The sequence below is a fragment of the Alosa alosa genome, chromosome 11 (genome assembly GCF_017589495.1).
Source record: "Alosa alosa isolate M-15738 ecotype Scorff River chromosome 11, AALO_Geno_1.1, whole genome shotgun sequence".
NCBI lineage: Eukaryota > Metazoa > Chordata > Actinopteri > Clupeiformes > Clupeidae > Alosa > Alosa alosa.
Window position 1 is genome coordinate 15925374 of NC_063199.1, and position 24291 is coordinate 15949664.

Below are 24291 nucleotides of genomic sequence, written 5' to 3' on the forward strand. Positions count from 1 at the left end.
AGGGTGGGGAAAACCACAGAGACAGACAGACAGGTAGAGACTCTCACACTCTCTCTCTCTCTCACACACACACACACACACAAACACAAACACACACACACATGCACACACACACAAACACACACATAAACACACACATAAACACACACACTATTAACTATCTGTTCCTACAAGGGTACAAAGCTGTGATATCTCACTCCCACTTAGGCGGATATCCGCTATGATGTCCCTGCTGGTGAAGTGTTGGCATGAGGGTGAGACCTCTGTATTATTCTGGTGGGATGAGTCAGAGTCAGGTAAGGGTGTGTCCCATCTCACCAACTCAGGTTAGGGTGTGTCCTATCTCGCCCACTCAGACTGGAGCCCACAACTTTGACTGTATCAAAGCAGAGGAATGCACTAAACAGACTCAATCATACCGCACTAAACAGACTCAATCATACCGCACTAAACAGACTCAATCATAACGCAAGTCTGAGATGAAAAGTGTTGCTCAGTTGTACGCCGCTGACTGTATCAAAGCAACAGCAGGCACCAAAGAAACTATCGTATAAAACATTTAAATGAAAGGGTTGTACTTGCCTAAGCCTGTATAAACAAACCTCTCTCATCCTCACCTGCTGTCCCTAGCTCGAGCTAAACATTATTTCTACACACTTGATTTTCTTTCAGCTTCACACTGCAAACGCTGTGGCCAGCTACCTACTGCTTTAATGGGAAATGAATGTCATTGTGCGTTCTTGTTATTTCCATTCTGCTCTCTGTAGTGAGGTGCCAGTGCTTTTAATTAAAGCCTGTATGTTCCCGCTACAGTGCTGTTGTGTTGTGCGGTCGCCAGCAGGCCTTGGCAGTGGGCAGAATGTGTCGTACACGTCTCCACCATGTTGTACACAGAGGAGATTGGATCCTGCAGGGGGTCTGTGGACCAAGCTGCGCAACAAGAGTAATTAAGGAGAGAGGTCTGTCTCGGTCGGCCTTGTGTACGGCTTTGCATCAGAGGGCTACAGGGGCCTTCACTGTAGCACACACACTTACACGGAGGCAAACACACATACACACACCCACCCACCCACACACCCACCCCCACCCACACACACAGACACAGACACACATATGCATACACACATACACACGCATACAGAGACACACATACGTGCACACACACACACACAAAAATGCAAGGTTGACTAATGGGATGTTATTTGTCTTCCACCTGGTAATGAAAGGCCGCCAGCCTCATCTCAGCCTTATCTCTTGCAGGAAGAGACATTCCCCAGTGTACGCTGAATAATTCTGTTGAACAACGATGGACCTCAACAAGAGAGAGGAATACAGCATTCACTGGCAGAGACGGATTCATCCATCATTGCGAACAAAGCGCATCTTATTTATGCTTGAAGTTGCGACGCATCCCTTGTCCTCTCTCTATTGATCGTCTGAACGCCAGAACCCTTACAGATTCTCTTGTGCAACATTTCATTTTCTGGGAGCAGCTCCCACGCTGCTAAGCGGTGCAGGGCGTGAACTAACACGGAGAGCTGCTGATGTCTCCATTACCCCAGTCGCCGCTTTGAGCAAATCACTTTCCGCTCCACACCGCATCGCTCCGCTCCGACATGGCGTCTGTAACTCAGAGAGCTGTCAGGCACCAGCGGTGTGAGAGGGAAAGGCAGAGCGCAGCGCGACATGAGATGGGAGCAGCTCATCTCCGTCTGGGTGGGTGTGTGTGTGTGTGTGCATGTGTGTGTGTGTGTGTGAGTGCGTGTGTGAGAGTTGACTGCTGCTGTTTTAATAACCCCTAAGGAAGATTTGTACATGTCACACACACTGCTTAGCCATAGCGGCCTCACACACACACACACACACACACACACACACACACACACACACACACACACACACACACACACCAGACTGCATAAATCTTACTTTCTCTATCCACTGTTAAAACAACGCTAAATCATGACAGAAATTACCCGCAATGACTAGAAATTGATTTTTCCCCCCATACCCCATCCCTTTTTATAGCAGAAGCCATTTTGAAAATTCAATCAGCCTATGATGTACAGGTTGCCACGGTAAAGTCAGCCCTTTTGTTATGACATTGAGAATGTCTCTAGGCACTGGACAGTTACAGCTATGTCTGTCCATGAGGAAGCACTCGGATGCCATCACTTTCCACATTCACATCCAAGAGAAGGTGATAATGAACATTTATTTTTCTTCGGGCAAGAATGGAAGAAATCCAATGACAGGGGTACTTGTTTGAGAAATCAGAGGTTCACACACAACTCTTTTAGGGACTGAAAAGAGAAAGTAAAATCACACATTTTTTTCTTTTTTACTTGTAATTGTGTGCATGTCTGTGCCATGTTGGTGTGTTAATGCCCATGTTAGTGTGTGCATGTCTGTGCCATGTTTGAGTAGTGTGCATGCTTGTTCCATGTTAGTGTGTGTACATTTGCACTGGACAGGCTGGAGAGCTCACACACACACACACACACACACACTGGACAGGCCGGAGAACTTGATCATTTCAACGCCATTAACACTGTCAGCAGCAATAAGCAGCACTGTCTACTCCAGTTAGTGTGAGCCACAGGCCCACACGAACACACACACACACAATTAGGCTGTAATGGACTGCCTTGAGGCTAATTGATTACAGTGGCAGAGGAGTAACAGGATGAGCAGTGGTGGGGTGACCCCTGAAATTAGTCACATGACCCCCAGACCTCGAGGGTTGCTCGGGTGTCATGCCTTAATGTTGGGCTAAATGGGGTGACTCTGCTGTAAGTGTGTGTCTGTAAGTGTGTGTCTGTTAAGTGTGTGTTTCAAACTGCCTCTTGCATGCACCTCTGACAGCACTGCTTCCAGTCAACCAGTGAATGTGATTCAGAATATGTCTTTGGGGATTACTTTTGAGGAATTACAAGAACCAGGGAGAAAACAGGAGCGCATCCTGAACACACACACGCACACACACACACACACTCAGTGGAGTCAGTGGAGGCTTTACTCACATGTGTATAAGGAAGTGGCAGGGGTGACTGTGGAGGGGTATCCTCGAGGGGGAGGAGGATCAAACCATCCCCACAGGGGCGTGGGGGGAGTTTGGTGATCCACTCAGGCTTTCGGGAGACTCCACTCCTCGGTGAAAGGGGTAGGCTCTCACCATCCTCATCCAGAGTGACATCTGGCTCCATAGAAATGAGCTGAAGAGACCAAATAAAAGTGAACACCTTCCTTTACCTCTTCCCAAAATAAGCAACATAGTCAACACAAACTAAACATTTACCTGCTTCTACTTATGTGCTACACCTACTTACTGGAAATCATTGCTATTCTTCAAATACTTCCTCACTACTAGAACAATGCTCCATCTGCTTACTGGCAGGACACTCAATGATAAATTGAATAGTGACTCTCCAGTGAAAATACTGTTTACCTCAGGAATAAGGCTTACTGTAGCCCTGAGGAACAACCCCAGCTGGACATGGGTAGAGTTAGCCACACCACACCACACCACACCACCACACACAACACCACCATACCACACCACACCACACACCACACACACCACACACAACACCACCATACCACACCACACCACACCACACCACACCACACCACCATACCACACCACACCACACCACACCACACCACCCACCACACACAACACCACCATACCACACCACACCACACCACACCACCACACCACACCACCACACCACACCACACCACACCACACCACCATACCACACCACACCACACCACACCACCACACACACAACACCACCACACCACACCACACCACACCACACACAACACCACCACACCACACCACACCACACCACACCACACCACCATACCACACACACCACACCACACACACAACACCACCACACCACACCACACCACACCACACACAACACCACCACACCACACCACACCACACCACCACACACACAACACCACCACACCACACCACACCACCACACCACACCACACCACCACACACAACACCACCACATACCACACACACCACCACCACACCACACCACACACACCACACACAACACCACCATACCACACCACACCACACCACCACACACAACACCACCATACACCACACCACACCACACCACACACAACACCACCACACACCACACCACACCACACCACCACACACACCACACCACCACACCACACCACCATACCACACCACACCCCGCCGTGTGTTACCTTGGCTTCTGTGGTCTGTGGAGATGGTGGTGGAGAAGGTCTAAAGTCCTCTGGGTCCTCCTGGGCCCTGGTTCCATTCTCCTCTGGTGGCAGTGGAGGCCCTAGACATGTAGAGGGGCCTGAGGATGATGGAGGAGCCCCACCATCAGGCTTCTCCTGCCCCTGCCCTCCCGTACCATCATCCCCTGGCTGGGCCGCAGGTGGAGGGGGAAGACGGCCGATGCTCCTGTCTATAGCGACGGGCCGTGTCTCGTGGAAGGCCACTGTGTAGAGTAAGCGGCCGCAGTGCATGGCCAGGTGGTCGTCGTGGGCCCTGAGGAGTGCCATGATGCCGCTGTACTGGTATAGCTCCTCATCCGGACCAGCGAACAAGTTGATGCGTGGCGCATTGGTGCGTGGGTAGATGGCGAAGAAACCCTCGCCAGCTTTGCTGGCTTCCTTGGCGCCAGAGTCAGACAGTAGAACGGCTTCCACTTTCAGACGCACGTCGTGGTTTTTGTCGTTCTTGCAAAACCCTTTAAAAATGTATGTTGCATAATGTGTATTCATTTTTTTTTTTTCATTTATATGTGCCATAATGTAGTAGAAGAAATCCAAAGGGATTAATGCAGTTTCTGTCAACATTACTTGTGAAAGCCATCAGAGAAAATACTCATGAAGAATTAAACATCTGGAACACAGGAAACACATTTTCATTTTCCCTATGGCCACACTAAGTCATACGAGAGGTACCTACCTTTAGGGAGAGTGAAGACAAACTTCTTAGGGCTGCAGGTATACATGTTGTCCACATTAACCTGCTTGATGGTACCAGTGGAGCTAGAGTTGGCTTGGAGAACCTCCCCATCGTTGACTCTCAATCGGACCCCAGATCCAGAGTTGTCCAAGAGTGGGTTCTCCGCGGTCAGAATCAGCTGGTACTGACCCGTCTGGTTAAATTGCACACTCACCAACTCAAAGACAAAGTCCAGCTCCTTCTCTTCAACCTTAACTTGGCTCCTGTGCATGGTAAAGGAACTTACTATAATTTATTTCTATTTTCTTACTTACGGTATTTCATTAAAAGGGTATTTTGAGTGAGTCCTTGTTATACAATGTTAAACAGTGACAAACTGCAAGCCTGATCACTAACATTAGTAGCCAAGGAGGGATATGATGTATTGAGTTGTCTTTCATGTTGCTGCAGCTACGGGCAGGGAGCCAATCCTTACCTGTCATAAAGGTAAACACCTGAAGCAAACCTATTGGCCAGCTAAGATAATTAAAACGTATAGCAAATACTGTATGCCCTACTGCAAATGTTGGCATGGCAATAGACTATGCATCAAACAACATTATTATTTTTTTTTGTAGATTTATGATATCAGATAATTAAGGCGGCAATTAAATGTTATGGTTGTATGGTTATATGTTACCAGTGAAGTCAATAAATCAGAGGCAGCAATGAAGCCCTGATAACTGTAATGCTTAAATAGCATTTAAGCCATGACTTTGAACTTGGGTGCAGTATAGTCTTTGTTGTACTTTCACCTGTGTTTTTTCCCTCTACTCTCTATCTTGAGTTAATTCCTTGAGATTGTAGACACCACAAGAAAATGGATTGGGTCAAAGTACTATGTGTGCCTCGTGCAATATTAAGACTGGCTGCAGCTGCAACTCAGTGTTCAGTTATTGACAAAGAATCCATACAGCTGTAAATATACAGCAGAAAATATGATCATCTGATGATTACAGCAAGTTGACTGACTCCGCTGTGTGAATTTAAAAGACTTGCAACCACATCCTCATATTGCTTGGTGTTGACTGAAGGATAAAGGATAACTAAAGAGGGAACCAAGAAATCAAGGTAAAGAAATAACACACATCACTAAGGCTACATTGATAATTGATGACACTGATACAGTAACTCTCTATTAGCTCGGGTGTCTGTAGTATGTTTTACTTTTCTGACTGGCCATAAAGTTTTGTTTTTTTTGTCTGACTAATTTATTTTTACCATAATGATAATAGTTATTAGGCTCAGACCGCTAAACGCATGTTGCAGTAACGTGGGCATTCGTTTTCGTTTTTTTAAAGGCTTTTATAAGTTTAGTTAAATCCTTTTTTTAAATTAAAGGTAAACTAAATTTCGAGTTGATTAGCCTACCTGTCCAGCGTGTAAATTAATGGAAATGATAGTGATCTTTCTCACTGACAAAGATGAAGTTCAGTTGTTTGTCAAGCAAGTCCATCATCACTGGCTAAACGAAGGAGGTAGCTTTTCAGGAGTTTGCAGGTGTAAAAATGACACCGAGCACCTGGAAGCATGGTAGCAAGCAAAATTGAAATTCGGTAATTGTTAACAATATGTTATGATGTGTAATGTTAATATCTGCATTTATCTGGCCACCAAGGTGTAGGGTTTGGCTTCTCCAGGCTATATAGCCTACACGGAAATGTCAGAGGATTCCACACCAAAACACTTGCTACAGCATTCAACTTGCAGTACGCTTGGTGTTTGCGGACAGGTTTCTGGTGAAAACTGCATTTGTGGCTGCTATGTGCATCTTCAGATTCCCCTTTCCTCTACACCTGTGCGTCTTTCACTGAGAAATTGAGATGGTAAGTTGCTACAAAGGCGCCATTGTTTGCCACGGTGCGGTTGAAACCGCTTCAAAGCTTGCCCATTTTGAGAACATCGTCCATCAGACATAATCCTCCATGTGGAAAGACAGGGAGGCTGGCGCGGAAAGGACAAATAACACAGGAGTCTGATCATCTCAGAAACACAGAATGTGGGCGAGTTGAGCATTATATAGAGAACTGCTAAAGCTTTATCAGAAAGGTTCCTAATTAATCCAGAACTTCAGCACAGCCCTGCTCTTTAGGAGAGCTGTGGATTTATCAGTTCAAAGCTTTAGATCCGCCCCAGGTCTCATGGTATCAGTTCTGTTCATTTGTAGGCCTAACTGCTTATTCTTCAACATTACAGGAAATTGTCTGTCTTCTCAGCAACATCAGTTTGATAGGTCTTCGACATCGACCGTGAGGTCATTACAATGCATGAAAATGCACTGTACTGTTCTTCCTAAGCTTCTTCTTCTTCTTTTTCTTCTATCAGCCATACCAACTACATTAAACCACCACCTACCTAGCAAACAACATAGCAACCACCTCAAGTACCCTAGCAACAGCCTAGCAACCATGTCAAATACCCTAGCAACAGCCTAGCAACCACTTCCACAGTTATAACTTAGCAACCAACATAGCAACCACCACAACTACCCTAACAACTGCTAAAAATTATTAGCTAAGTTAGATAAGTAACATGGTTAACATAGTTAGCATTGTTAGCATGCTCATTAGCATAGTTAGCATAACTACTAAAAATGGTAAGTTAAGTTAGCTAAGTCACATGGTTAGCATTGTTAGCATGCTAGTTAGCATTGTTAGCATAGTTATTATTTTTTACAAAACTATTAGAAAACATTAGCTAAGTTAGCTAAGTAACATGGTTAGCATAGGTAGCATGTTAGCATAGTTAACATTGTTAGCATAACTGCTAAACATGAATAGCTAAGTTAGCTAAGTCACATGGTTAGCATGTTAACATTCTTAATATTTTAGCATAACTGCTATAAATTATTAGCTTAGTTAGCTAAGTCACATAGTTAGCATTGTTAGTATAGTTAACAGCATTAACATTATTAGCATTTTTAAAAAAAAAACTGCTAGAAAACATTAGCTAAATTAACTAAGTTAAGTAACTTGGTTAACATTATTTACATTATATTACTTGGTTAACCATTTAAACTATCCACCTATTTAACTGTTCAGTCATTCCAACTATATTAAACCTCATCTACCTAGCAATTAATTTAACCATATAAACTATCCACCTATTTAACTGTTCCGTCATTCCAACTATATTAAACCTCATCTACCTAGCAACCAATATAGTTTGTTTTTACTCTGTATGATATTTTACATCATATTTTTGCATTTTCATGCACTGTATTTCCTTCAGGAAATGCTTTTCTAGTTCTTAGCTTTATTATTCTTCTTCTAACGCAGCTAATGCAGCTTCAACCGTTTAACGTAGAAACTTCATTCAAACTATGTTACGTAGGTCTTACTTAGGACATGTGGGCTTTGTATTTTTCATCTTTGTAACTTTTATACTTTTTAAACCATTAATAAAAAACTATTCAAAATTTCCCCATAGACTTAACATTGGGCTGATGACATCACAATGGGCTAATTAACTTGATTTGCACCTGTATCAACTTCCAGCTGCTCAACTAAGCCCCATCAAAGAGCCAGTTAAACTGATTGATTGATTGATTGATTGATTAAACTATTAATTAAAAAATATTAGGCCTTTATGACATCACAGCAATTAGAATCTTGTGCCAGGTGGCCAGGCCACCTGCATCAACTGTCAGTTTCTCAGGCTTTAAGCATACAGTCTCATTCTGTTAAGACTACACATCCTGTTTAACTGTTTCAACTGTTCAGTCATTCCAACTATATTAAACCTCATCTACCTAGCAAATAATTTTACCATTTAAACTATCCACCTATATTAAACCTCATCTACCTAGCAAATAATTTAACCATTTAAACTATCCACCTATTTAACTGTTCAGTCATTCCAACTATATTAAACCTCATACCTAGCAAATAATTTAACCATTTAAACTATCCACCTATTTAACTGTTCAGTCATTCTAACTATATTAAACCTCATCTACCTAGCAACCAATATAGTTTGTTTTTACTCTGTATGATATTTTACATCATATTTTTTGCATTTTCATGCACTGTATTTCCTTCAGGAAATGCTTTTCTAGTTCTAATTAGTTGTTCAGTGGTTACAGACGTACAGGTCTCAGCCACTTAATAAAAAGTAATAACAGTAGACCTACACAACACAGAATAAGTGAAAAAGTGAAGTGCTACCTGCTTCATTAGCATAGTTAGCATAACTATTAAAAATGGTAAGTTAAGTTAGCTAAGTCACATGGTTAGCATAGTTAGCATGGTTAGCATGCTAGTTAGCATTGTTAGCATAGTTATTATTTTTTACAAAACTATTAGAAAACATTAGCTAAGTTAGCTAAGTAACATGGTTAGCATAGGTAGCATGTTAGCATAGTTAGCACTGTTAGCATAACTGCTAAACATAAATAGCTGAATTTTCAAGCACTGTATTTCCTTCAGGAAATGCTTTTCTAGTTCTAATTAGTTGTTCAGTGGTTACAGACGTACAGGTCTCAGCCACTTAATAAAAAGTAATAACAGTAGACCTTCAATGTATTCACATCACACCACATGATTGGCTCAATGTATTCACATCACACCACATGATTGGCTCAATGTATTCACATCACACCACATGATTGGCTCAATGTATTCACATCACACCACATGATTGGCTCAATGTATTCACATCACACCACATGATTGGCTCAATGTATTCACATCACACCACATGATTGGCTCAATGTATTCACATCACACCACATGATTGGCTCAATGTATTCACATCACACCACATGATTGGCTCAATGTATTCACATCACACCACATGATTGGCTCAATGTATTCACATCACACCACATGATTGGCTCAATGTATTCACATCACACCACATGATTGGCTCAATGTATTCACATCACACCACATGATTGGCTCAATGTATTCACATCACACCACATGATTGGCTCAATGTATTCACATCACACCACATGATTGGCTCAATGTATTCACATCACACCACATGATTGGCTCAATGTATTCACATCACACCACATGATTGGCTCAATGTATTCACATCACACCACATGATTGGCTCAATGTATTCACATCACACCACATGATTGGCTCAATGTATTCACATCACACCACATGATTGGCTCAATGTATTCACATCACACCACATGATTGGCTCAATGTATTCACATCACACCACATGATTGGCTCAATGTATTCACATCACACCACATGATTGGCTCAATGTATTCACATCACACCACATGATTGGCTCAATGTATTCACATCACACCACATGATTGGCTCAATGTATTCACATCACACCACATGATTGGCTCAATGTATTCACATCACACCACATGATTGGCTCAATGTATTCACATCACACCACATGATTGGCTCAATGTATTCACATCACACCACATGATTGGCTCAATGTATTCACATCACACCACATGATTGGCTCAATGTATTCACATCACACCACATGATTGGCTCAATGTATTCACATCACACCACATGATTGGCTCAATGTATTCACATCACACCACATGATTGGCTCAATGTATTCACATCACACCACATGATTGGCTCAATGTATTCACATCACACCACATGATTGGCTCAATGTATTCACATCACACCACATGATTGGCTCAATGTATTCACATCACACCACATGATTGGCTCAATGTATTCACATCACACCACATGATTGGCTCAATGTATTCACATCACACCACATGATTGGCTCAATGTATTCACATCACACCACATGATTGGCTCAATGTATTCACATCACACCACATGATTGGCTCAATGTATTCACATCACACCACATGATTGGCTCAATGTATTCACATCACACCACATGATTGGCTCAATGTATTCACATCACACCACATGATTGGCTCAATGTATTCACATCACACCACATGATTGGCTCAATGTATTCACATCACACCACATGATTGGCTCAATGTATTCACATCACACCACATGATTGGCTCAATGTATTCACATCACACAACACAACACAGAATAAGTGAAAAAAGTGAAGTGCTACCTATAGCCAGTCTGACTGTCCAAACACCATGATCTGTAGTTACTGAGAAATGTAATCTAGCTCTTCTTGGCCTGAACATACTGTGGATGTGGATGAGCAGCGCTGATTAGCATTACCCAGAATGTACTGTCAAAGTCCTTTTAGGCAAGTCCCTCCACTCGGCGGCCATAATGCAACGCTTTTTGGGCACTCATCGGGCATCCTATTTGGCAGAAATGCGCGTGCGCAAGGCTTCACGACACCAACCTTACTGCAGCGGCGAGTTCACAACACATGATTGGCACGATGTCTGCACAACACACCATATGATTGGCTCAATGTATTCACATCACACCACATGATTGGCTCAATGTATTCACATGTCGACGTTTTGCCGTGGAAGGGGTGGGATATGTGTAGACAACGGCCATATTGGCATTACAAACTAACCCCATGCATTTCTATGGGGGATTTTTTGAGTGCTGTGTCTCCTCATTAGAAAGTATCTGGTACTATAGCGTACTCGGCTCAAGTGCAGATGGATTTGGAATATCTGTGTCCCTTTTTATAATGTAACTATTGTACAGTGTGTTGATTGTAAATCTTTGATTTAATACAACTAAAATTGTATAGCAACACAAACATCACATACAAACTAACACAATGTATACACAAGACACAACACCATAACATGATCACAGAAATGATGGATATAAAAGCCCTATCAAGAGTTGCTAGTGCCCCCCTGAATGAAGGAAATGGCTAAGGCCTGCCTGTCTAATGTCTTGGTGACTCAGGACTGTGATTTCCCACATGGCGGTGGAATTCCACAGAGACAGGCTGTCTTTGCGCAGGCCAATACAACAGTGTTTTCCCATGGCTCCAGGCCAGCCTATGCAAAACTCCCTGACTGACACAGATAGTTCCTGTAAAGGTCAGACGCAGAGTAGCCCATTCCATTTTGCCTCTTGTCTTCTGATTAAGGTAGGAAATATATTTCTCTCTGTGGTGCAGCTATTTTTAAATGCCTACCAAAATACATCTGGGCAGGTGCCTTGCCAATCAATTAGATTTGATTACTTAGTGTGTGAGTTCAGATGCAAGGAATTCATCCAACTTATCTTTTTTTTTTTTAAAATAATAAAACTTTGACAAATGTATCACTTAAAACTGTTAAAGTTTTGTTTATTATAATGAAGGAAGATAGGTTGAGGAATAGTCACAGCAGGGATGAAGCTAGGTCTTGTGGTTATGAGGAAGAGCAGCACAGTGTTCCATGGATCAGGTTAATCCCATCCATGGGAATTCCCTCTATGGAATTTTAAAGGCCTTCTAATTCTACCACAGAATGCTTCCAATTCTGTGATTCCCTATTGTGCCTTTGTCAGGCTGGCAGACCCACCTGTGAGTTGGGGAGCTTTGAAGACAATTGGGGTTAAACAACCATCACTACTCTTTGGCACCAAATGGATGTCTGTTTTTCCTCCATTAAACGTTCCGCTCTGTCAGTGAGACACCTAGTTTAACACACATTTAACACACACACACACACTAACACACCACCACTATTCCCAGTTCTTGTCTTTAACTGGCAGACTTAAGCACCCCCGTGGGGGTTGTTGACGGATGACGGCCAGTACAGAGCCATTATGAGGAGCATCCATCTTCCTCTCGCGCTCCCCTCTTCTCTCCCCGGTGCCTTTAATCAGATCCGCTCCTGTTCCGTCCTGTCACGCTGTGCCGTGGTGGTGGTACACGCTGGAATAACAGGCCTTTGTAGTGCTGCCAGCGCAGGTTGTGTGAACCCGCTTCTCAAGCTGTGGTTCACACGTCGCTTCGAAATTCTCCTGACTCCGCGGTCGGCCGCATCAAGACCCATGATCTGAGCTTGTGGGAATCATTTTTATAGTCATTTCTGTGGATAGACCAGATGCTTAGCTTTTTAAAATGGGGGTTTAATGGAAAATATGGACTTAGTCAAATGTTAGCCAGTTGAGGAATCGGGTTCTGAATTTTGTTTTGTTGTGTGGTTATCAGGTCTTGGAATGTCAAAGCTCTGACATCAGTTCTCATTGTTAAAACAGTGTACCAGTTTTTGAATCTGTCATTTAAGTAACAGAGTCTTACTTCACACCAACCACAACAATACAGTATGTGTTTCAGAGTTTCTATTTTTCATGGTAATTTACAACCTTATCTGACATCCATCAGCTGAGTATTGTTTCTTCACATCTTCAGGCTCCCTGGCCTTTTAGAGGTGCTGGAGAATATGAGCGGATTATGACATTGACTTGAGGAGTGTTTGCATTGGTCCGGAGCACATTAGTGCGCTGCTGTTAATCCAATCAGGCCCATATTAGTGATGGGTGAAGTTCATTGTGTTTCCCCTGACAAGTTGTGGTGGTGAGAAGCTGATCCAAGCCTCAGAGGTTTTAGCCTGGCTTAGTGTTCGCCCATAACTGCACCTGATACAAGCTCCTCGCTCTCTGGCTCAGACCCAGGGCCGTGGCAGTGATGTAATTATCACTCTTCAAAGCATTCTTTGTTCCCTGACCTTTATTTATTAAGGCTCGCCGGTCGTTTTTTGGGGTTTTTGTCTGGGGAGATGTATTAGTTTTGGGGGTCCGCTGCAGCAACTCCCATGTAAGACACCAGTGGGCGGCTATGTGTTTTCTCAGGAGTGTTAGGGGTGGATTTCTGTTACGTTTTAAAACAGTCTCTGACTAATCCCGGCATAATGAGGGGGAGCAATTCATTCTGACGCTGGCCTGCTTGCAAAACATGATCAAGGGAAGGGAATAGGAGAAGACAAGGAGGGAGAGGGAGAGAGAGAGGGGGAGGTAGGGAGAGAGAGAGGAAGGGAGGGAGGGAGGAAGAGAGAGAAAGAGACATGGAGATTTTAACTTGCATCACAAACAGATACAAAGGGAAATCTTAAAATCCCAGTGTGACTCTTTTCCCCACAGTTCTATTTATAGCTCATGCATGTATTGTATGCAAAGCTGGATGTGCGTATCAACCGGCCGGCTGCGGTCACTGCCTTTATTTAAATGCTGTGTTCTTTAAGAGGTATGCACATTGGTATAAGGAGTGGGAATATAAAATGACCTATTCCTGTCCTCAGTAACTCACTGGTGTTCACACTTTCTCGAAGTGTTACCAAGCAAATGGGTAATGAGAATAGCCACTTACCAAAACAGCATCTCAGAGATCGAGTCCCACTGAGAAGGAAGTATTTGGACTATGGAATGATTTCACTGGGCAGCAGAGAAACCATGCTGTTCTGTGACGTAGCTGGTTCCTAAATCAGTTTAGTATATGGTGCTCCCCTAGCATGTCACAACAAAAAATGATTCAAGAGGTGTTTCCTTGCTTCAGTTTATGACGTTACTCAACTTACAGCTCACTGTAGCAAATGGTTGCCAAGCCTGTTTCATTTTGTAAGTATAATTGTGGTGTATCTTTTTGTTTCTACCATCATAAAAAGTGACTTATCTTCCAAAGTGCTTAGTTAATTGGGCTTGTGTCTGTGTTAGCCAGATGAATGGTAACATTGTGCAGACATGTATATCCTAGATTCCCCTCAGATGGGACTGTGTGTTTGTGTTTGTGTGAGTGTGGTCCTAGGTTATTTAACACTTAAGGCATCAGAGGGTGTGTGTGTGTGTGTGTGTGTGTGTGTGTGTGTGTGTGTAGGAGGATAGTTATTCACTGCCAATGTGAATTTTCCTGTTATCATTATGGAAGGTGTGACTCCCTGATAGGGTGTGATAGTGCATCTCTCTCTCTCACACACACACACACACACACACACACACACACACACACACACACACCCTTAGGTGTCGGGCTTAAAAGGCCAGGGATCCCTCTGCCTTTGTCTCTCTTGCTCCCAGCTGTAGGCTCCTTGCTGTAGACTCAGTGCTGTGCTGTGCTGTGTTATGCTGTGCTGTCCGCTGTCCAGGACGTGAAGTGAAGTGAAGTGAAGTGAAGTGAGTGTGAGCTCCAGCCCCACAGCTACAGGTGGTCCAGAGCAGAACGGAGCAGAGCACAGCTCACCCTGTCTGGAACATTTCTCTCCCTCCTCTCACATCACTCTCTCTCTCTCTCTCTCTTTCTCTCCCTTCTCCTTTTGTGCACTTTTTCTTTCTTTACCTCTCTCATTTCCTCTTGTTCATTTTGTCGTTCTCTCTCTTTATCTTTCAATTTTTCCCTCCCTTTGACCACTTCATTCTCTCCATCCCGCCTTCCTATTCTCATTCCCCTCTCTCTCTTCTCTCTCTCTCTCTCTCTCTCAGGTCCTCCCCGGTCTGTTAGTAATCCTCATCTGACAAAGGGCCTGTGCAGGGGAAGAGGATTGGGGGGTGGCACTCAGCAGCCTGCTCCCGTCCCGGTCACATCACACCTCTGCAGGAGCAGCGAGGGACCTGCAGATACGCCGAGAGAGTCAGGGAGAAAAGAAGAGAAACAGGGTGAAGAAGGAAAAGAAAGAGGAGAAAAAAAGAGGAGAGCACGGACACTGGATCCCACAACAGCAGCAGCCACGGCAGTGCCAGACACACCAGCGACGCTTTCAAACTTCAGAGAAAACTTTTTTTTTCTCTCTCTCTCTCTCTCTTTCCTTTTTTCCTGCCATCTGCCTGCAGTGAAGCGTGAGCCGCAGAAGAGGAGCCAGGGACGCACTGTGAGGCTCTGTGAGGACAAGGACCACATCGAGGACGAGGGCTCTGGTGTGTTTTTCAGAAACTGGACTTGGGTAAAACACACCTGGCACCATGAGTGCAGAGGTACAGGACTACTACAGTTATGACTATGGGAACGCCATGCCCACCAAGCCCCCCAAAGAGTGAGTACCCAACTCTTCAATCTCATATTGCTGCAACCTAACTTCAGGCTATGTTCATTAGGGATGGGATGAAATGATTTGTCTATAGAAAAGGTAGTTAAGCCTTGACTGGGCCTTGTCACTGGCAGTCTGTATATGATGCGAGAGAATGGTGTGCTGGAGAATGATGCTGTGTCTTGTTTTAGACAGTTTGAAAGGATTTTAAAATCTGTACTGTACCCTAAGTCATAGTGTTTGCAGTCATGTGTTTGAAGTGTTTAAGTAAGCACAGCAGAGCAATGGGAAACGCAAGCCAGTTCAACTTAGGATGTCTTCTTATCATACCCATGGTCTCTATTTTCAGTTCTCATTCATGCTGGCCCTCACACTTAATGTGTGGGAGACCCCCCAATTGGTAGTGGTTCTCTTCTCACATTAAAGGTTCTCCCTCAAAACGTGCTAAACTTCTCAGGAACGTGAGTCCAGCTTAGTCGCATTGACCAGCAATCGGTTTAAACATGTAATCTGTGCTTCGGGCAAAAGTTTGCCTGTTACAAATGGTCTCCTGACATGAAAGTGTGTGTGTGTGTGTGTGTGTGTGTGGCGGGGTTCTGTTTGGGGTGATCAGTTACCCACATGTGTGTGAGTAATCGATTTAGACCCCAACATCTCACAAGCCTCCTCTCTTCTCTGAACCTTCCAGAATAATCCCTCCCTGTGATCCCACAGCGGACGACAGGCTCTACCACATATGCATTGCAGCAGTGTCCGTGAGTAGCCCTTTCTCATTTGTGCATCTTGCTGTCAATCAATTGCTTTCGTTCATTGTTCTATGCCCCCAATGAGTTATACAATGAAAAATGAATGTTTTCAAACACCGTCAGGCCCTTTGCACCAGTTTATGTCTGGCTGTCATGTAGCTGCAATGAATCAAATGTTTCCCCAGAACAGAGGCATTGCAGTCATACAACACAACTACCTGTGAATGCTATTAGCAACATTAGATCAACTAAACAACCCATTTGTAAATCTGTTATATACCCTCAATTTGGGCTGAATGCATAGAACTCTGTCTCAAATACCATCTTTCTAAGTGAGAAAGCTGTGAAGAGTAGAAAACTTGAGATTCAGCCGTAGCCTACTGCCTAGCGTTTCGGACTTGTAACCGGAGGGTTGCCGGTTCGAACCCCGACCAGTAGGAACGGCTGAAGTGCCCTTGAGCAAGGCACCTAACCCCTCACTGCTCCCCCCTGAGCCGTAGCAGGTAGCTCACTGCGGCGGATTAGTGTGTGCTTCGCCTCACTTTGTGTTCACTGTGTGCTGAGTGTGTTTCACTAATTCACGGATTGGGATAAATGCAGAGACCAAATTTCCCTCACGGCATCAAAAGAGTATATATACTTATACTTATGCTTATACTTAGATTCAGTTGGATAGCTGGAATTAGATACGGGCTTAGGTAAACAAGAGTTACATAGAGTCCAGTCATGCAGCTGGACAGAGGAACACCCCCATCCCGACACACACACTCTGCCTTCTTTGATGCTTATGAAAACACCCCTGTGGTAATTAAGTGTGATGGACCCATGGCGTGACGTGAGCTCTTGTCTGGGACTTTCTGCTGGGTCAAAGGTCAGGATCATCAAGGTCCTGCGACCCAGCCCTGGTCCTGGTGAATGATCGTGACTAATAGGGGACATCTTCACGTCTGTGTCCGGGGAAGTTGGGTGTAGAGGGTGGCGCTGTGACCCCTCTCTGATGAGGTGGATGGCTGGTCTGGGGGTGTCCTCCATCTCTGCCTTTGTCTTGGTCTTCCGCTGTCTTCACCACTAACGACTGTCAAGGGTCATAGGGCAAGTTTGGCCCTCTGTGTGTGTCTGTGTGTGTGTGTGTGTGTGTGTGTCAGAAAGGAGGCCTAACATATGTGTCTGTGTGTGTGTGTGTGTGTGTGTGTATCTGTAGCTGGTGATCATGCTGGTGCTGGCGGTGCTGGCCAGGAGGAAGAAGGTGAACGATAACCTGAGGGGATTCTCAGGACTGCTCAGGTGAGCCGACGGCACGTGACACTGACACACAGGATGGTAAACACTGACTTTGACCCCGGGACAGGTTACTGAAGTTCAGACTCCCCACAGCCACACACACACAGCCACACACACACAGCCACACACACACACACACACATACACACAAGCCTAGATGTCGGTTTCATTGAAACAAATGCACACTTGTTTGATCATATGGATTATGGATTGATCATTATCAAAAAAGACTACTCACACACGCACACACACACATACGCATACACACGCACATACGCACAAACACACACATAGACACACACGCATACACACACACACACACACATGAATACACACACACACACAGACACACACAGACAGACACACACAGGCATTGCTGATACTAAATGCTGGTTTCTCTCCTCTTGGCAGCCCAGTAAACTTCCTGGACCACACTCAGCACAAGGGCCTGGCGGTGGCGGTGTATGGGGTGCTCTTCTGCAAGCTCTTCGGCCTGGGCATCTCCCCCAGTCCCCTGCCCTTCGTTAAGGACTCGGCCCACAGACGTAAGAGCAGGATAGAGTTCTGGGCAGTCTGACAGACATGTGGCTGGGTGTGGGGAGACATGGGTTTGGGGAATTGAAATGATTGATTGTTTATGAAGCCAGATTCAAGCCAGTTTTCTGATTTTCTGTATTCTGATTCTGAATTTGCTTCCATTGAAATTAGTTGCTAGGTTCCGGTGATAATTGTTGTGAGGTGTTGTGATGTATAAAAACGGAGCTCTTGAGAAGTAGCCTTTTACTTTGGTCTTTCATACTGGTCCTACATGAGATCCCTAGAATGTGCTTCTAGATCTAGCTCTTATAGTTCTTTGAGTTCAGTGTGTTCTTCTAGAACAAGGTGCAAAGAACCGTACAGTCACCACGGGGTCGAATTCCCATTTCTGGAAGCACACCCTGTGATGGAGAAATGAAACACCTGTAGAGTATGTCCAGACGCTGTGGCAGATCTGCAACAATAGAGGGAGAACAGGGGTAGGACACAGCCAGCGGTGCAAGGCACTTGGGATGAAAGAGCCTTTTTAGCGAATTAATGTCAATGTAATGTGCTCTTGCTTGGGTAAGAGGGAAAGAATGGCAGACAGTAACCAGATAAAGTAGTCACAGGCATAAAGGTGTGGATACCAGTTCTCTCATTCTCTCTCTGTCTCTCTCTCTGTCTTCTCTCATTCTCTCTCTGTCTCTCTCTCTGTCTCTCTCTCTGTCTCTCTCTCTCTCTCTCTCTCTCTAGAGGTATCAGGCTGTCTGTGCAGATGGTGTGTTTTATCCCCTGTGGGCTCAGTGAGTGAACTCTACACTGTGTCTGTCTGATGAGCAGACACCTCGGCAGCGCTTGGCCCCCTTCTCAAAGAGACTAAACAAAAGGAGTTTCTGTCTAAAGCATGAGGGAGGGAGGGGTTGCACCACCGCTTGTTGTCGTTCCCTGGCTTAGACGCCCAGGCCTTCAAGGTGTGTGTTGTGCAACTGGATTATCATGCCTGGGTTCGGAGCGCTGCGGCTGAAGTTCACCGCTGTGGCTGTTGCGGGGCTGTTTTGTGTTGTGTTGCGCAACGGGTTTGGCCTCTTACGGCGCCTGTTGCCTTGCGATTAGTGAGAGGCACGGTGGCTCCAGATATGGGACAGCATGGCTGTGGCAGTAGTGATGGTGTATTGTGTGTCTAATCATGTATGTCAGTTACATCATTAACATTCACATGTGCTTATTTAGTAGACTCCTCTCTAAAGCACACACTGCATGGGGAGGGTACGTCATTTCTCACTGTGAGTGATTCCTGGATTCAAAACAATGGCCTTAGTGCATTCCTGATTCAAAATCTATCTAATCTTGCTGTATTGAGCTGTGTTTTGCTTATGTGTTTTTGCATCTTTCTGCGGACCAGTATATTCTCACAACATTGAAGCAGTGACTTTACACTGATTCAATAGAATGTCTATGTTCTATCATAGCTGGGTAGCATAATGTGAATGGTTGGTTTCAGACATGGCTGTATGATATTGGTTGATTGGTTGACACTGCTACAATTGAATTGGTTGGTTTCTGTTATGTTTGTGTAACACTAATGCAAGAGGGTTGGTTGTTTTTTTCTTTCATAGCTATGTCAAACTGGTGTAATAGGATTGTTTGGCATCATTTCATCATGGTTGTATCACATGGTTGGATTGGTTTTTTTTTAGACCGACTGTCAGATGAACACGTCCCAGAATGTGAGATTCTGATAGAGTCGATGCCACATCAGAGTCTCGTCCATGAGGCCAAAGTCATCTGCTAATCTGTAGATGGACTGCAGACTGTACGCACTGTGCATGGCATTCAGGAATGGGCCATTTGAGATCTGAAAATAGATAGTTATATACAAGGGCTTGACAAGCTTCTGTTAACTTCAGGGATGGGAATTTTCCTTGCTCTAAGCCATGCTGATGTCATTGTTGTCCTGTTTCCTCAGAGTACTGGATAATTCTTGCCCTGGTCTACTACCCAGCCCTCTACTACCCGCTGTTGGCCTGTGGCACACTGCACAGCCAGGTGGGCTACGTCCTGGGCAGCCTGTTGTCCTGGTCACACTTCAGCGTCCTCGTCTGGCAGAAGGTGGACTGCCCAAGAACACCAGAGGTAAGGCAGCTGTTGATCCAGGAATTGGGATGAGCACCATTGAAATCACAAGTGGTCTATGATGATGGGCTTTGCCAATGCTAGGCCTTGCATTTCTATTATGCTGCAATTTCTCATTCCAACAGAGTAGGAACTTGCTACTCCACAAAGTAGGATGTCAAAATAATCCAGGTAATTATATATTAGGTACAGCTGCTTTCCCTCTAAATTATGTGTTTCACATTTGGATCTGGTTTCCAGGATTTACTGCCCTATAGCTCCTCAAGTCCAGTTTATTTTACTGGTGGATCTAAGACAGTCAGTGTTGGATCACATAATCATGTCCTCTCTCATTAGCCAGACAAACACTCAGTAGTATTGTCATATCCATCATGAGAAAGACTGAGTACCCCTCACATAGTCTCACACACTCTGCTTCCAAGCAGTAGGATACCATCTAAAGTCATACACAGGAAAAGGTGTCTCATACGTAGCTCTATGTCTAAGGAATCTGGTGCCTTCCACGCAGATCAGAGTCTTTGAATCTTTGAGACATTAATCCAAGTATGAGGCTTCTGCGTGTGCTCACTGTCAGCCGTCTCGTCCCTGTTTCACACGACCCAGGATGAGCCCCCATGGGCAGGCTGCTCTCTTCAAAGGCACTTCTCCCCTCATCTTCCAGTCGTGGCTGACAGAACATTTTACAAGCATCTTGACGCTTTACTTATCTTAAGTCGGGCACCCAGACTTTGGCCAGTGGATGACGTTTTTAAGTCTACATCTCTATTAGAGTAACATTGACAGACTTTGACATGCATGTACAGAAGCTTAGGACTGTACTTGCTGTCACGCTGGGATCCCATACAGTGATTTCCACAGGAGACTCTATTCAGGCCTTTGGGAATGAATTGCTAGGGCCTGAAAAGCTCTGTGTTCAGTGGCCAGCCAGCATCGGCCAAGCGGCTTGGTCACAGTTAATCATTTTAGCATCCGCTAGCTCCGAGAAGAGGGAGGGAGGGAGGCGTCCAGGCCTGGGCATTGTGAAACTCTCATCTCCTTAAGAACAAAGAACCTGGCCAAGTTTGATTGGTCTGACAGCATTCTTTGCCCGAGACGAAATCCAGGGGTATTGTGTGAAAATAATTAATTAATCAAATACTGAAATAAATGCGATTATGGATCTCAGAATGCTTAGAAAATGGAAACTATTCTTATTGTTTTTCTGAGATGGATTGCGCAACGTGTCTTTGGAGAGGTTGCCCAGCACATGGGCTGGACTTTCAATCCATCCACAGCAGATATGTGAAAGGAAATGAAAAGCTAAATGTGTTTGTTTCTTTGTTTGTTTATTTGTTTGCAGATTTATAAGTACTACGCCCTTTTTACCAGCCTGCCCCAGATCGCTTGTCTGGCCTTCCTTAGTTTCCAGTATCCACTGCTTCTCTTCAAAGGCCTGAAGGGCTCAGACAAGCACGATACCCATGAGGTGAGCATGGTGTGTGTGTGTGTGTGTGTGGGGGGGTAACATTGAGTATCATAGTATTATAATCAACATGTCAAGACCTCTCACATAACTCCCTCCGTCCCCTCTCACATGAGAGCATGTCGTAAGCGCTTATGAACAGGCTTAACGTGTGAAGCAGGTGACGTAGAGACGTGTTAGTGGTGCTGTGGTGCTCATACCATTTTAATCAGCTTTAAAGCGACTGGTCTGTGTGTTTATGGGACCCACTAAGATTAAGCCCAGATTCGGTTGTGTTGTTTTCCTCAGAGAAAGACAGAGTACAATACTGTGTTTATTCTCTAATAATCCCAAGAAAGGTTCAGATGAATGCATAATAGACAAGGCACATCTTACTGGGCATACTCTTTTTTTGGGAAGATGACACAAAAGGTTTCTATAAAAATAATTAAATAATTAAACTACTGTAAATATAGAAGAGATTTGAAACCAGCAGTTAAGAGTTTTGGTCTGAGACTAGCGTGCTATCTAGCCTTGCAAAGATCAACAGCAGCACAGTTTGCACTGATAAAAGCTTTATTGTTTGGTAACTGGTGTCTTTTGGCAATAATGAAACTTGACCATATATGTGCAATCAAAATGAATTTGAAGACAAAATACTAGAAGCATCATGTTGCATTGTGTTGCTATAATATACCAGTGCAGTGCATGCTATAACCTATTGTATTTTGTCGGACCCTCTTCCAGGACCTGAGGAGCAGCTACTACAGGGATTACGTGAAAAAGATCTTGAAGAAGAAGAAGCCATCCAAATCAAGGTGAGAATCGCCACTGGAAACCCATCATGGTTATGGTTATGGTTATGGGATTTGGCAGGCGCTTTTGTTCAAAGCGACTTACAAATAAAAACAATACAATAGTTAAATTAACTGTGAACAGTTTTAAAATGTTGGTAAGACCACATTAAGGAGAATAGCAATAATAAACAATAATGTTAATGCAATATTAATTATCAATAGCCTAATGAAAATAAACAAATACTATAATATACAAACCCTAACTCATAAGAGCCACTTAATTAACTAAGTGTATGCTGAACAGATATGTCTTTAGACCCTCTTGAAAGACATCAAACCGATGATGTCACTCTTCCACCATGACTAGCATAGGTGTTCCCCCCCAAAGAGGAAAGTGTCTTCCATGTAAATGCCTCCATAAATGCCCCTGTGAATAGACATTGCCATATACATTACAGATGCTGTGTGGAGCATCTGTCTAAATGCCATGTAAATGAAATCCCATGTAAATGAAAATGCCGAGGTCTTATCAGGAGCGTTTCTGTCTCTTGGCTGAAGATGGATGGGGATAAAGGACCGGCTACTAATGGAGCAGTGAAGCAGCTAATCCTGGGCTTTCCGTGACCAGTGCCTTTTCTGTCTGGTCCTCCACTTCCTCTAAACTGCTGCTGCTGCTCTTTAGTGTCCACTTATGCAAATGACAGGAAACCATAATAAAGCCCAGGGTTGTCATTTAAAGGACACGCCCACGCCAACTGGGCGTTACCTGGCAACAGGCACGTGAGTGACACGGCTCCCTTCATAGATGGCAGAGATGCAAATTGCCAGCTGATATTTGAAGGCCAGGGATGATAGCCAAAAGGAAGTGGTTCCGTGTGTGTGGAACCTGGAATATCTATTCCAGATCTTTGTGTATATGAATATGTGAGTGAATGCACGTGTGAGTTTGCACGTGTGTGTGTGTGTGGGTGTGCGCGCATGAGTGTGTGTGCACGTGTTTCTTGATGACTGCGTATTTTGTCTGTTTTTTTATGTCTGTTTATTTATTTCTAGCTCCAGTGCCTCAAAACCCAATTTGTTTGAAAGGATCTCTGATGCTATTAAGTCCTACATCTACACACCAGAAGATGGTAAGTAGGGTTTCCATTAGGAAGTTTACAACAAAATTACTTTGATTTTCATCATTACTTTGATCTTCATTACGAAGTTCAGTTATTTTTATTTTGTAGTTCATTTCTTTTTAATTGAGTCACTTTCTGTTGCTAATTTGATTTTCGTTCTCCCACTCCAGCTTTCAGGTTTCCATTAAAACTTGCCATTTCTGTTGTGGTGGCTTTCATTTCCCTTTATCAGGTAATTCACTCTAAATGTGTATTCATATAGTCCACTGATTCCCTTCATCAGGTACTTCACTCTAAATGTGTATTCATATAGTCCACTGATTCTGAATGACGTGTCCAAAGCCAGTCAGAAATTAAAACAGATAGGTG

The 24291-nt window shown here is 44.0% G+C and overlaps 2 protein-coding genes across 2 annotated transcripts in view; one reads left to right on the plus strand and one right to left on the minus strand.

Annotated features, from left to right (window-relative positions):
• Positions 1-5252, minus strand: part of LOC125303475 (coiled-coil domain-containing protein 33-like) — a 66913-nt gene extending 61661 nt beyond the window's left edge. The window contains exons 1-3 of the mRNA XM_048257239.1: positions 4982-5252; positions 4246-4760; positions 3467-3490 (exon numbers count right to left, since the gene is read on the minus strand). Coding sequence (XP_048113196.1) covers positions 3467-3490; positions 4246-4760; positions 4982-5252 — 810 coding nt within the window. The remainder of the gene's footprint in view (positions 1-3466; positions 3491-4245; positions 4761-4981) is intronic.
• Positions 5253-5937: 685 nt separating this feature from the next.
• stra6 (signaling receptor and transporter of retinol STRA6) overlaps positions 5938-24291 on the plus strand; it is a 28220-nt gene continuing 9866 nt past the window's right edge. The window contains exons 1-10 of the mRNA XM_048257240.1: positions 5938-6091; positions 15343-15890; positions 16573-16639; positions 17832-17914; positions 18323-18456; positions 20397-20563; positions 21903-22028; positions 22752-22822; positions 23855-23931; positions 24093-24154. Coding sequence (XP_048113197.1) covers positions 15820-15890; positions 16573-16639; positions 17832-17914; positions 18323-18456; positions 20397-20563; positions 21903-22028; positions 22752-22822; positions 23855-23931; positions 24093-24154 — 858 coding nt within the window. The 5' untranslated portion in view covers positions 5938-6091; positions 15343-15819. The remainder of the gene's footprint in view (positions 6092-15342; positions 15891-16572; positions 16640-17831; positions 17915-18322; positions 18457-20396; positions 20564-21902; positions 22029-22751; positions 22823-23854; positions 23932-24092; positions 24155-24291) is intronic.